Raw genomic sequence first — 15520 nt, 5'->3', positions numbered from 1 at the left:
TACCTACATATGGAATTCTTCTGTTGGCAAGATTTGTCTTCTCCCTCCCTCCTATTATTTATTTATTTATACACTCATTTATTTACTCCATTATGTTTTAATATGGATTCTTTATAATCTATATACATAATTACAACCTTAAAAACCTCTGGTTCCCCCACTGACATATAAACTTTTTGAGGAAAGGCTCTGTTTCTTTTTTATTTTTGTACACTCTATGCGTTTAGCATAGTCCCCTAATTTATAGTGGACTTCCAGTAATTATTTTTTAATGGATATCTTTCCACTTCAACTGAAAAGTACCCTTTCCTTATATAATAGCATTCTAAATCCAAAATAAAAGTAGATTTTAAAATAAGTAAAAGTAAACTCATGCATGATCACCCTGTAATAAGTATGTAAAAAAGCACAGGGTACTGCAGAAATAACTTAACCATTTGAGTTGGATGTGTCTCCAAAAAATATTGAAGCCACATTTGGAAAGAAATTACAGTATTTGATAAGCCAAGGATATGACCTGCTGTGTGCTTTCTCTTTTTTGTTCAGATCACCAAAGGAGATTAAGACCCCGTTTTCTCCCTTCTCTGGAAAATTATCATCTGATGCAGTCACTCAGATAACAACAGAGAGTCCAGGAAAAACCATGTTTTCATCTGAGATTTTTGTTAATGCTGAAGATCGTGGACATGATATTCCAGACCTCAGTACACAGAAGTTGGGCAAAGTTCCTGTCAAGTTTGCTTCATCATCTTCAGTCCAACAGATTACTGTTCTTCATGGCACAGATGGTAAGAGAATTTTAGGTCACATTACCAACTTTTGTGTGTCATTAACTAAGAAATTTCTTGATTGGGTCTTTCTAGTTAGAAAACCTAATTTTAATTTTAAGCATTAGGTTGTACATGATTAAAACATCTTTTATTTACATAGCTATGAAGAGAATATAATTTATTATGTTTTTACTTCAATTTCTAGTGAAGTTAACAACCTATGTGAAACTCATGCTACTTGTGGCTGACGTATTTTCAACTCATAATACTTGTCATAAGAATGCAAGTAGTTCATGAAAACATAAAAACTATAGAGGTTCAATTTTAGGGAGGTAGATAACTATTTGGCATTGTTTCTTTTACTATTGTTTTGCATGATACAGTGAACAGATAGCAAACACAATACCAGTCTATTTCTTGCTCAAGAAACGTTGAGCAGGGACCCAGGTTGACTGTGACTCTGCTTTCTTTAAAACATGGAACCTTGGATTCATCATCATAGTCAACTGGAAGGGACGAAAAGCATGGAGGAGCACATGTTGGGAGGCTTTTATGGGCTAGGCCTAGGTGTGGCCCACATCACTTTCCACTGACTAGGAATAGTTTAGCTGTGCTTTCCAGGATGAAGAAGAAATGAGTTTTGGTGAACAGCTAGCAATTTCTACCATAAGGTCTACATTTAGAGTGTTCCTATGCTATCATGACAGTGATATTTTTATAGTGCTTATACTATATAACATTCAAAATTATAGCAAGTTATTTTCTTTTTCAGACCAGTAACTGGAAAGTTAAGTTCCCATTCTACCTCCAAATGAGGGTGGGAACTTTCAATTACTAATTTTAAAGTATTCAACAGTTTGTACAAATCTATTCAAAATATATTTTAAGTTTTCCTACTTGTGCAAAAAGTTTATCTGTCTGTAGGTATAAATGGAATATGCCTAAATGTATAAAGAAAATTGCTTAGTTCCACATGTAAATTGCACTGAATTTAATTTGAATAAATACATTTATATGTTGAAATGGTTATATTTCTTTTCTTTTTTTTTTTTTTACTTTTATTTATTTTATTTTTGGCTGTGTTGGGTCTTCATCGCTGCGTGCAGCCTTTCTCTAGTTGCGGCGAGCGGGGGCTACTCTTCGTTGCGGTGCACGGGCTTCTCATTGCGGTGGCTTCTCTTGTGGTGGAGCACGGGCTCTAGGCGCGTGGGCTTCGGTGCATGGGCTCAGTAGTTGTGGCTCGCGGGCTCTAGAGCGCAGGCTCAGTAGTTGTGGCACATGGGCTTAGTTGCTCCGCGGCATGGGGGATCTTCCCGGACCAGGGCTGGCACCCGTGTCCCCTGCATTGGCAGGCGGATTCTTAACCACTGCGCTATCAGGGAAACCCGAGATGGTTATATATCTTATACATTTTTATTGTGATATAAAATTATGCCCCCCAAATGTATAGTCTAATCAATATCACACAGAACACCTTTAATGTGTCAGTTACCTATTGCCACCGTGATACTGTATAAGAACCTCGAAAATCTCAGTGCTTCGTAACAACAGACATTTGCTTTCCTCACTCATGGGCTTATGAGTCAGTTGGAGTTTGGCATCAGGATGCAAAAACGGTTTGGGTCTGTTCCACATGCCTTGTACTGAAACCCAGGCTACTCTGGGTATGCTGTTTTCATGTTGGTGGCAGAGCACAGGAGAGGAAATCCAACTGTGAAAGTGTATTTTATACCTCTTCTGACATCAAATGGATCGGTCTACATAGAGCCCACAGTTCACGGTCTTACCTTTACATACAGGTACTTGGTAGAAAGGACTCCTTTAAAAGAGAAATATTATTTGGTTTAATAATAAAAGATTTTTAACTCTGTGGATTCAGAAGTAAAATTTTAAAAAATATTTTAAAAGTATACAGAATAGGGCTTCCCTGGTGGCGCAGTGGTTAAGAATCCACCTGCCAATGCAATGCGGGGGACACGGGTTCGAGCCCTGGTCTGCGAAGATCCCACATGCCGTGGAGCAACTAAGCCCATGTGCCACAACTACTGAGCCTGCATTCTAGAGCCCGTGAGCCGCAACTACCGAAGCCCACGCGCCTAGAGCGCATGCTCCGCAACAATAGACGCCACCGCGATGAGACGCCCGCACACCGCAACCAAGAGTAGCCCCCGCTAGCCGCCAACTAGAGAAAGCCCGTGCACAGCAATGAAGACCCAGTGCAGCCAAAAAAATAAACACATAGAATAAATAAGTTCAAACAATAAATAAATAAATAAACATAAATTTAAAAAAAAAAGAACACCTAATGCAGGTGGGAAGGTGAGAGGGCCACTGTAAAGGTCATCTATGCTACATGTACAAGAACCCCGAGAGCACACCAATAGGTACCACATTTTTCACTGCTGTAGCCGATCATTCCCCCTGTACTACCACACTGTAGCACTCCCTTCCCTCATCTACTGCTATAGTCTCTTTGGAAGGTGTTTCACAACTCTTGTTATGAGAGTGCCAGTTGAACTGTCCTCACTTCCTTCATTTATACCAGGATTGAAGACCTTGTAGTCCGAGATCCTGTCCAGAGAGCAAGCAGGCTAAGACTCTGTCTTTGTTGATGTATTTCATCAGAAAGGGCTCTACCCCCTCTCCTAGTTCATGGTGTGAAGCGTTCATAGCCTCTTGGGAAAGTGGGGAGAATTGAAGGGACTCTATATGAGAATGCTAGGCTTTGTAAAACATTTCAGTTTTTTAAAAATAAGACTCATTTTCTATTGGACTGACAACAGTCCTATGAAATACAAAGAAAGCCGAGAATCAGTGACAGGAAATGATCACCAGTAAGAATTACAACAGTCACCGCTTACCTCGTAGCTTACGGCACTGTCCATGATCCTTAAGAAGAGTTAGTAGAAATGCCTAGCCCATCTTGCCCTTGAACCCCTTAAAAGGTACACGACTGCTGTGTTGGTGTTTAGGGGGAGCATCTCACTTACCAGGGACTGACTTCTCCCTTGATCCCTCTGTAGTGATGGAGACTTCCCCGCTGATGAAAAATTCCCTGGGATTGCAACCTCCAAGCCAGACAGCTTTCCTATGGAAAGACAGAGAGCTTGTAAAGATGAAACACCAGTCTGCGGGAGAAAGGGAAGAAGAGAATGATGGAAATCGTTTCTGGGAAACTATTTTTACATTATGTTTTGTTTGTTCCTGGTAAATAAACTGAAATCTTCTTAACATTAAAACAAAATCTAAACCACTAAATTCAATAATACAGGAGTATAACTTTTGAAAAAAATTTCTTTGGCTGCGCAGCATGTGGGATCTTAGCTCCCCAACCAGGAATTGAACCCACGCCTGCTGCATTGGAAGCGCAGAGTCTTCACCACTGGACCACCAGGGAAGTCCCAGGAATATCACTTTTAAAGGAGAAGTTATAAACCCCTTGGTTATATGAACTGCAGATTTTTAGTAAGAAGTCAATATATTTGTTGTTAGGCACATTTTATGTTAGGCTGTCTCCCTGCACAGGATGCAGGCGCCTTGAGAATGGAAATCATATCCCTCTATAGTACGTCCCTCTTCTTTCTGCCTTGCAGTTTGCTGCTCCACTTGTTCAACCCCACCTAGTAATAACCTATACTTCCCTCGTTCCTGTTTTCCCATCTTGAAAACAGACAAAAGGCAACCAAACAACGCAAAGGTCTCAACAAATAAGGGATATCCAAAACCAGAGATGGCCAGAACTTCTGTATCCCTCATGAAACCTAGCCCGGTGTTCAATATGTAGGTATCATTAATACATGCGTGTTGACTGAAACAGTTTAAACTCAATTCTTCCACTTCCCAGTTTAGTTTTAGTCCTCATACAAAACGTGATAATCAACTTGCTTAATGCTAGGGATCACAGTGAAAAATAATATCTGAACTGACTTCTGTCAGATGAGTGAGAACTAAGGTTAATTCAGTGTATCTGAAGCATAGAAAGTGAGGGCACAAGTGGCACAAGATGGGGCTAGAGAAGCAGAGAGGATTCTAGACCACGCAGAGTCTTAAAGGCCAACAAACACTGTGTTTTCTATTCTCAAAACAATGTTTGTGAGCGATGTTTATGAGCAATGTTCCAACTTGCCTTGAAGGTTTTTTGTGTGAAGAATGGATTGGAAGGAAACAAGATATATGGACACTAGTTAGGACCTAATCGCAACACACAGGCAAGTTCAGTATTAGGGTGTTGAGGGAGAGCTGACAGATTCCAAAGAAATTCAGGAGATGAACTGAAGCGGGCTTAATGGGGTAGGAGATGGAGGAAAGGAAGGTCTTAGGGAATTAAAGGGTTTACTGCACACATGAGCAAAGTCTCAAAATTAATCATTTGAACGTACAGAGGTAGATCTCTCAAATGACTCCGGTTAGGAAGCAACGGTACGCCCTTTAGAATTCCTACAGACAACACAAATCAACTGTTTCGATGGAAAATTCGGCGGGACCGGTGCGTTTTTTCACTCCAACTTAGCTCCAGTTCCTATTACTCACATCTTCTGTGCCAAAACAACACAGCTGGAGGAACTGAAGGGGATTCCGTTTTGGTAATTAAGGAGTGTCCCCAACACTGACAGTCCCATCTTAAAAAGCACTCCCTCTGCATTTTACCCGAGGAGCAATGGCCAGAGCCTCCCTTTGAAAACGATGGGCAGAAATGAGACCATCACACACAGTCCCTTTCAGCTACTGTGAACTGAGCCGCGAGACGACCAATACCCCCTGGCACAGCGCGGACGGGCCAGCGCGCGGGGGCAACAGGGACAGGAGACAGCACAAGAGACGAAGCCCAGGCCCAGGGGCCAAGGCCTATTACCTTTCCGGCATGTGCAAAACATAAAACAGAAGCAATATTGTAACAAATTCATTAAAGACTTAAGAAAAAAACAAAACTCAGATGCTAAAGTGCCTACTCTAACCACTATACTATATTGCTTCTATAAAACAAGCACTAAACCTCAGATACAGAAAAAAACCCTTTTCGTGTCCTCACACCTAGGTCAAAATTACAAAGCGTTAATTCAGGAGACAGAAAGGGAAGGAATAAATCTGAATGAATCTGAGTCAGAACACAGTGCTATATAACCTTAGGCAAATTCCACAATACCCATGCCTCAACATGGCAAATTCCACAATACCCATGCCTCAACCTCCCTATCTATAAAGGAGTTAACCACACCAGCGCTAACCATTACTTGCCTCCTGGTAGCTTGTGAGTGTTAATTAATATTTGTAATAAATACACAGATCATCAGTTGAAAGAAACAAGGAAAACTACAGCGTTATTATTATTGCCTTGTTGCTAGAGCTAAACACCACAAATCAACATAAATAACTTATGTACACCAAGAATGTAGGGTTTGAATATGTACTTTGAAAGGCCATCATATAATTAGTTGTTTCACCTCTAATTGCTTTTCCTTTTTTTTTTTTTTGAATTTAAAAAAGCAATACAGGGACTTCCCTGGTGGTTCAGTGGTAAAGAATCCGTCCTGCAATGCAGGGGACGCGGGTTCGATTCCCGGTCGGGGAACTAAGATCCCACATGCCGCGGGGCAACTAAGCCCTCGCACCAAACTACTGAGCTCGCACACCTCAATGAGGTAGCCCACGTGCAGCAAACTACAGAGCCCACGCGCTCTGGAGCCTGCACGCCACAACTACAGAGCCCACGTGCCACAACTAGAGAGAGAAAACCCGCACGCCACAACTAGAGAGAAGCTCTCATGCTGCAACGAAGAGCCCGTGCGCCGCAACGACAATAAAGATCCCACATGCCTTAACGAAGGTCCCGCGTGCCGCAACTAAGACCCAATACAGCCAATCAACCAATCAATCAATCAAGTGGGGCGGGGGGAGCAATACAGGAATTTCCCTGGCAGTCCAGTGGTTAAGACTCCAAGCTCCCAATGCAGGGGGCACGGGCTCGATCCCTGATTGGGGAACCAAGATCCCACATGTGGCACAGCGTAGCCGGAAAAAAAACAAAAAAAGCAACACATACCCTACGGCATTTATCCCAGAGAACGCATGTTCGCACAAAAAAAGGTACACAAATGTCCACAGCATCTCTATCAGTAATAGTCAGGAAATGGGAAAAAAACTCAGATGTTCTTCAATGGGCAAGTGATTAAACAAACTGAAGTACAGCCAAACCATGGAATACTACTCAGCAATTAAAAAGAAAGCGGCACTGGGACCTCTCTGGTGTTCCAGCGGTTAAGACTCTGCACTCTCAATGCAGGGGGCCCAGGTTCCATCCCTGGTCAGAGAACTAGATCCCGCATGCTGCAACTAAAGACCCGCACAGCCAAATAAATAAATAAATAAATATTTTTTTTAAAAAAGAGGAGCACTGTTGATTCATGCAATTTGGATGACTCTCCAGGGAATTACACTGATTGAAAAAGGCCAATCCAAAAGGTTGCATACTGGGAATTCCCTGGCGGTCCAGTGTTTAGCACTCAGCACTTTCACTACCTGGGCTGGGTTCAATCCTTGGTCGGGGAACTAAGATCGCACAACCGGCAGCGCAGCCAAAAAAAAATTTTTTTTACTTAAAAAAAAAAAAAGGTTACACACTATATGATTTTATTCACATAACATTCTTTTTTTTTAATTAATTAGTTAATTTATTTTATTTTTGGCTGCGTTGGGTCTTCGTTGCTGCGTGTGGGCTTTCTCTAGTTGCGGCGAGCGGGGGCTACTCTTTGTTGCAGTGTGCGGGCTTCTCGCTGCGGTGGCTTCTCTTGTTGCAGAGCACGGGCTCTAGGCACGCGGGCTTCAGTAGTTGTGGCACGTGGGCTCAGTAGTTGTGGCTCCCGGGCTCTAAAGCGCAGGCTCAGTCGTTGTGGCGCATGGGCTTAGCTGCTCCGCGGCATGTGGGATCTTCCCGGACAAGGGATCAAACCCATGTCCCCTGCAATGGCAGGCAGATTCTTAACCGCTGCGCCACCAGGGAAGTCCCACATAACATTCTTGAAATGACAGGTTGCCAGGGACAGATAGGGCCGGGGGAGTGGGAGATGGGCCATCTTCCCCAGGGGGTATTTTCCCTTGATCATCTGCACAAAAACTTTAATTGCAACTTTATCCACTGCACTATCAGATCACTATGATTTGGTGGGGAGTGGGGGAGCAGCAGTGGCTATAAAATGGCATCAGGAGAGATCCTGTGGGATGGAAATGTTCTCTATCTTGACTGTGTCAATGGCAATACCCAGGTTGTGACAGTATACTATGATTCTGTAAGATGTTACCATTGGGGAAAACTGGGTAAAGGACACACAGGAGCTATCGCACTATTATTTCTTACAACTGCATGTAAACCTACAATAATCTGGACACAAAAAGTTTAATCAGAAATGAAGGCAACACATGCCTCTTGTAACAAGTAAAACAATAGTCTGTGGTCAGTCTCTTTCTCTACCCGTCCCATTCCCTCCCTCTTGAGATAACCATGCAAACTCACTGCTCATACAAACAGGCATGCATTTAATACTTTCTGTTTACTGTATCAAAATGGGATCATACATACTACATATTACCCTGCAGCCTACCTTCTTCACCCATCATCCCTATATCATAGAGAGCTTAAAAAAAAAAAATTTTTTTTTAAGTGCCAAGCAGGATGGCAGGTATAGAAAATTTTCTGACTAGGGCAAATCTGACAAATGTTTACCGTGCTAATGTGCCATAGCTCAGCCAGGTGCATTCAGTGAGAGCACAATATGCAAGTAGCATTCTAAAGAGATCTGCAAAAAATGCAAGGTCTTCAGCAGCTCTTCGAGGATCCCATCCCCCTCTCTGCCTCCTCCATGGAACCATCCCATGGAGGTTGAACAGTTTAACTCCATTTGCCCCTCCTGCTGTTTGTGCTTTCGTTGTATACTTCTGTTCTACATCTCCACAAGACATTATTATTGTCACTTATTTACAAAATAACATATAAATATAAAGGTGTATGTACCTGGGTATATGTACATGTATATATTAGACACACACACACTTTAAGTGCTCTTTGTTCTTTCCTGCAGTTGTGTTCTTTTTTTTGGGGGGCGGGGGGGGCAAGTTTTTATATTGGTAAAGTTCTGTACTACTAGAAATATAAGATTTGAAAAGAAAAGTGAGACTTGAGGATCATCTGTGGAGCTTATCCTCATTCTCCTGCTGACGCATTATATGTTTATAATTTGAGAACTGCAGATAAATACAAACTGGTCTTCTCCATACTTGCTCACTAAGGAATTCCTCATTTCTAGGAAACGTCTATTTCAAGGAAAGGAAACAAACAAAAACACCTAGTGCACTAGATGATTAAAAGGTACACATTTTATAGCCTGAGTTCGAGAAAAAAATTACCGAAGAAACGGCCTTTTTCCCTAGGAGCCAGCTTCTACTAGGGGAGTCTAGGGTTCTCTAGGCAAAGAAAAAAAACTTGCCAGTTTAAACAGAATAACAGAAACGTTCAGCCAATCAAATATACAGAACTCATCACTTGCAGTGAGGAATGAAAGGCCTGTATCAACAGAAACAATAAATGGCACCGGCAACGTCTGCAACAGAAAACAAACAGGAAATCCTTTAAAAAGCCAAAATTGCAAAGACAGATGAACAGGGTATGAAATTACACGCCGGGCAATGCACCTGTTAAAGGAAAAGAGGCGCACACCAAGTCTGAAGTCTTAAGAATTCGGTGTTTAACACTACTTCTGCATGCTGCCCAGCAGAAAACTCGGGTCCTGGCTTAATCCACAACGCACACTTCATTTAAGGAGGTGAACTGCTTGGTCTGACTCAGTTTCTTATTCTGTAAAATGAATGCAACACAGCTGTCGTGAGTCCCCAAAGAATTCTGCACAAACGCTTTGTAACTCCAAAGTGCTGTGCAAATCAGAGCAGCCCTTCTCTCCTTCACATTCGTTGGACTTAGAATTTCAGAAGTTTAGCTGAAAATACAGACGACTCGGAAGCAAGGGACTGAGAGTGGCCCACACAGGTGGAAAGAAATGCAGAAACTGGAGCACCTCATACAAACCGCAAGAGACCACGTTCACGTGCACACGTTATCAGTGACAGAAAACGCCACCGGTAGCAACTGTAAACCACTGAGAGGACCAGCAACGACATGTGTCCAAATCCAGCCGGCAGCACAGCCTCGTCGGCGGCAATGCCTTAAACACAGCTCCCCGCACTCCGCGGCCTAACAAGATCCACTTTTTCCAAAAAGTTTAGCAACTTGCCAAGTACACTGGCGTAGTTCACCTTTTTTAATTGCTAAGCAAACATGCAGGGGAGTTGAGACAATCAAGGGAATGTTCAGCCTTCCTCAAAAATAAGATCCAGGAAATTCACGTTTTGCTTGAACAGTTTCATGTCTAAAACTGATCACAAACCTCTGTTTGATGTTGTTTTCTCGCTGCTGGCCAATGAGCCCGGGAAAGAGAACCAATTCTTTCAAACAGGGAGGGCTCTCTGCACTCTTCAGCTAAACCAGCGAGGCTTTACCACCGTCACGTTTAAAATAATGAGGAGGATGCCTCCATAGAGTTTACCGGGCTGCGCTAATCACGAGGGGCCTCGGGCGCCCAGGGCGGATCCCAGCGCCGGTGGCCGCGGGACCGGACGCCCTCCCCGGGACCCCCCCAGGACCCCCTCCCCGGGACGCGGCCGCGGGACAGGACGCCCCCCAGAACCCCTGCCCGGGACGCAGCTGCGGGACAGGACGCCCCCCAGACCCCTGCCCGGGACGCAGCTGCGGGACAGGACGCCCCCCAGAACCCCTGCCCGGGACGCGGCCGCGGGACACGAAGCTCCCCCCTCCCCAGGAACCCCTCCCCAGAGCGCGGGCCTCGCCGCCGTCTCGCAGCACCCGCCGCGCTCACCGCGGGCCGGGAGCCCCCTCAGGCCGACTGGCCCCCGCCCGCCGCCCGGCCTCCCTCCGGCCCGCGCCGCCCGCCGCGCTCACCGCGTTTTTCTTCTGCACCATCTTGTCCATCTTCTTGGCAATGCGGACCACCTCGTCCTCCATGGCCCTGGCAGGCCTGCCCCGCGCCGGGCCGCGGGGGACGGGAAACGAGCGGAGCTGGCCGGGCGGCAGGTAAGCCCAGGCGTCGGCGAGGGCCCTCACCAGGCGTCACCGAGGCGCTTCTTCACTCACGACGACTGCGACGGCGGGGGCGGCGGCGGCGGCGGCGCTCCTCCCACGCAGGCAGCGCCAATCGAGCTCCCAGCTCGCGGCGGCGACGGCGGCGGCGCTCCTCCCACGCAGGCAGCGCCAATCGAGCTCCCAGCTCGCGGCGGCGACGGCGGCGGCGCTCCTCCCACGCAGGCAGCGCCAATCGAGCTCCCAGCTCGCGGCGGCGACGGCGGCGGCGCTCCTCCCCCGCAGGCAGCGCCAATCGAGCTCCCAGCTCGCGGCCGCGGCGGCGGCGGCGCTCCTCCCCCGCAAGCAGCGCCAATCCAGCTCGCGGCGGCGGCGGCGGCGGCGGCGCTCCTCCCCCGCAGGCAGTGCCAAGCGAGCTCCCAGCTCGCGGCGGCGGCGCTCCTCCCCCGCAGGCAGCGACAATCGAGCTCCCGGCTCGCGGCGGCGACGGCGGCGCTCCTCCCCCGCAGGGAGCGCCAGTCGAGCTCCCAGCTCGCGGCGGCGGCGGCGGCGCTCCTCCCCCGCAGGCAGCGCCAACCGAGCTCCCAGCTCGCGGCGGCGACGGCGGCGGCGCTCCTCCCACGCAGGCAGCGCCAATCGAGCTCCCAGCTCGCGGCGGCGGCGCTCCTCCCCCGCAGGCAGCGCCAATCGAGCTCCCAGCTCGTGGCGGCGGCGGCGGCGGCGGCGGCGGCGGCGCTCCTCCCCCGCAGGGCAGCGCCAATCGAGCTCCCAGTTCGCGGCGGCGGCGGCGGCGCTCCTCCCCCGCAGGCAGCGCCAAACGAGCTCCCAGCTCGCGGCGGCGGCGGCGGCGGCGCTCCTCCCCCGCAGGCAGCGCCAATCCAGCTCGCGGCGGCGGCGGCGGCGGCGGCGGCGCTCCTCCCCCGCAGGCAGTGCCAAGCGAGCTCCCAGCTCGCGGCGGCGGCGCTCCTCCCCCGCAGGCAGCGCCAAGCGAGCTCCCAGCTCGCGGCGGCGACGGCGGCGGCGCTCCTCCCCCACAGGCAGCGCCAATCGAGCTCCCAGCTCGCGGCGGCGGCGGCGGCGGCGCTCCTCCCCCGCAGGGAGCGCCAGTCGAGCTCCCAGCTCGCGGCGGCGGCGGCGGCGGCGGCGGCGGCGGCGGCGGCGGCGCTCCTCCCCCGCAGGCAGCGCCAATGGAGCTCCCAGCTCGCGGCGGCGGCGGCGGCGGCGCTCCTCCCCCGCAGGCAGCGCCAAACGAGCTCCCAGCTCGCGGCGGCGGCCGCGGCGGCGCTCCTCCCCCGCAGGCAGCGCCAATCCAGCTCGCGGCGGCGGCGGCGGCGGCGGCGCTCCTCCCCCGCAGGCAGTGCCAAGCGAGCTCCCAGCTCGCGGCGGCGGCGCTCCTCCCCCGCAGGCAGCGACAATCGAGCTCCCGGCTCGCGGCGGCGACGGCGGCGCTCCTCCCCCGCAGGGAGCGCCAGTCGAGCTCCCAGCTCGCGGCGGCGGCGGCGGCGGCGCTCCTCCCCCGCAGGGAGCGCCAATCGAGCTCCCAGCTCGCGGCGGCGGCGGCGCTCCTCCCCCGCAGGCAGCGCCAATCGCGCTCCCAGCTCTGTTCTTTTGTTTTTTTTTTTTTGAATTCTGAGATTTTTCATTTGAAGTAAATCTTAAAGCTATTAAATTCACAAATATGCTAATTTAAATACCCAATTCTATTATCTAAAACACACATTGCAAACATACAAATATCTATTCTCTCCACATGTCAGAGCCCATTCATTTCATGGTTTGGAAATGGGGAGAATAGATCCCCTTAAACTGCAAGTCAGCAGGTGTTTCTTTACAGTTAACTTTAGCAAAATTCATACAAAATATTAATGAACAATGATCTTCTTTACTTGTTAACTCACAAGGAAACACCTTCAAAACTGCATTTTGTTAAAGTTTCTGTACTAAAATGTAGAAAAACTGAACTACACAAATATTGAAAAGTTTAAAATTCCTTAATTTTTTATTCCTGGTACCACTACCACAATTTACAGGGCAATATACCTGATGTAATGAAAAGAAAAAGACAAAGCTACAACAGATAAAAGACCTCAGGAATGTACATCTAATTGACCCTCCGTTGCATGAATCAATAGCTGCACTTTTTGCAAACTGTGGCTAGGACAGTCCTGAACAAGAAGGGTTTCCTGTTTAAGCTGCAGTAACTTTTCTGACTATGGATCATCGTTCCTTCTGCGGCAGGTTTTTACAGTTCCTCTAATGCATTTGGGACGACTGTCTCAAAGTAACCTGCAGCTTTCCTGACAACTCCTCGCTCTCTCTCCTGCTAAGAACTGTAGCCCTTTTCTTCTGAGTTTTGAGAACCTTCTGCTACCATATCCACCACTTCCACCACCAGATCCATAACCACCACCATAGGGACTTCCCGAGCTTCTTCCACCAAAACTGCCCCCCTTCATGGGTCCATAATTTGATTGCTGTTGTCCACTATAATTTCCAAAATCATTATAGCTCCCACCACCACCACCATAGTTACCTCCAAAATTTCCTCCTTCATTGTAAGCATCATATCCTCCACCACCGCCACCATATCCACCATCTTGGTTTCCATATCCTGGTCCACCACCACCATAGCCTCCTCTACTACTGTAACCAGGACCACCACCATCGTTACCACCGTCGCCTCCAAATCCGTTTTATCCACCATCACCTCCTCCATAACTACCTCTGCTGCCACCACCTCCACCACCATAGCCTCCTCTTCCACCAAAGTTTCCACCACGGCCAAAGTTACCTCCACCACCTCCAAAGTTTCCTCCACGACCCATAAAGTTGCCAGATCCACCTCCACGACCTCTCTGTGATCCAGCAGATTGCATTTCTTGTTTAGAAAGGGCCTTTTTCACTTACAATTATGCCCATTAATAGTGTGGTATTTCTGAACAACAATTTTATCAACTGTATCATGATCATCAAAAGTTACAAAAGCAAATCCTCTCTTTTTTCCACTCTGCCTGTCTTCCATAACTCCTATGGTTTCAATCTTGCCATACTTTTCAAAGTAGTCTCTCGAATTACATTCTTCTGTATCTTCTTTAATACCACCAACAAAAATTTTCTTCACTGTTAGACGGGCACCAGGCTTTACAGAATCCTCTCTAGAAACAGCTCTCTTTGGTTCCACTACACGCCCATCAACCTTGTGTGGTCGAGCACACATTGCTGCATCCACCTCTTCAACCCAAGAGTAAGTCACAAAACCAAAGCCCCTGGAACGGTTTGTCTGGGGGTCTCTCATCACCACACAATCTGTAAGTGTGCCCCATTTCTCAAAATGTTCTCTTAAGCTATCGTCTGTAGTTTCAAAGCTCAGACCACCAATAAACAGTTTTCTCAACTGTTCTGGTTCCTTTGGATCATGGCCCTCCTCCCCCCGGCGGCGGCGGCGGCCGGAGTCGGGCTGGGGGCGACCGGGCGGCGGTTTTACCTCCGTTTTGAGACCGGACTCGCCTCTTCCAACTCGAGTTCAATATGGGACCGAGAGCCCAGCTCTGTTCTATGTTGGGCCATTTTACTTCAGCCCAAAAAAATTTCTTCTAGTATTCCCTAAGGTCTGCTGGGGATCAGTTTTCTTATTTTTCATTTATCTGTATTTGATTTTTTAAAATTGATTCCAATTTTCTGTTGAGATTCTCCATATTTTAATCTATTAATCCCCATCTTTTACTCTCAATATAGTCATTTTAAAGTTCTGTGCTAACTCCAGAATCTGAATTCCCTCTAAATCAATTTTTCTTGGTTTTTTTTTTTTGTTTTTTTTTTTGTCTTAAGTTTTAGTCACTTTTTCCTGCTTCAGGAATTTCATAATTTTTGATTGTGTGCTGGACGTGGTGAATAAAAAATTCATAGAGACTGAAGATGCTATTACTTTGCACCAGAGAAGATTTACCCTTTTCTCTGTTAATCAGAGTGGCTGATCATTTCAGTCATTTCAGGAATTTTACTAGGTCAGAACTGGGTTGGAGCTTTAGTTGTCTCATCCTACCTATGATTTTTCCTAATTTGTGGCCTCCCTGGATTTTTGCTGTGAGCCTGACAGGTCTTTGATTCTTCAATAAATACAGTCAGTTATTGACTTCAGTCTTTCAGATGTTTGAATTCAGCTCTTTAGGCTCTCAGTTCTCACAGCTTCAGAGTATGGCAAATGTAAGGAGAGACCAGCTATGTATTTGTTGCCGTTACACTTTCTCAGTGAAAATTTGTCTCATAAACACTGAAACATTGCAGATGACTTCACTTTTTCTGACTCAGCCCCCTTCTTGGGGATGGCACTTCTGGGTTTTTACTGTGAGTCTGGTAGGTCTCTAATTCCTCACTTTGGAAAGTTCTCTCCCTCAGGCATTAGGTATTTAGCTTCCTGCTTTATATAGGTTCAAAAACTGGCAAATGTCTTGAAGAGGAGACCTAATGATTGTCACAGGCCCCTTTATCTAGCGGGATTTGGTTTGTTAGTGCCATGACTGTGCAGGAAATTTCACTCTGCTTTCTTGGCTCAGTCCCCCATCATCCTATACCACCCTGACACTAAGGAAATGTCCTGTGGGGGAAATCG

General features: G+C 47.4%; 1 protein-coding gene across 1 annotated transcript in view; it reads right to left on the bottom strand.

The window, feature by feature from the left end:
• LOC309621931 (uncharacterized protein) overlaps positions 1-15520 on the bottom strand; it is a gene marked incomplete at both ends in the record, with an annotated part of 55100 nt that overhangs the window by 22726 nt on the left and 16854 nt on the right. Inside the window, 3 exon segments of the mRNA XM_082409207.1 lie at positions 13224-13604; positions 13608-13814; positions 13820-14420. Of these exon segments, the coding sequence (XP_082265333.1) occupies positions 13224-13604; positions 13608-13814; positions 13820-14420 (1189 nt within the window).

The sequence above is a fragment of the Balaenoptera borealis genome (assembly GCF_965194805.1).
Source record: "Balaenoptera borealis genome assembly, contig: HAP1_SCAFFOLD_1224, whole genome shotgun sequence".
In the NCBI taxonomy this organism is placed as follows: Eukaryota; Metazoa; Chordata; class Mammalia; order Artiodactyla; family Balaenopteridae; genus Balaenoptera; species Balaenoptera borealis.
This window is presented reverse-complemented; position numbering and strand designations above follow the sequence as displayed.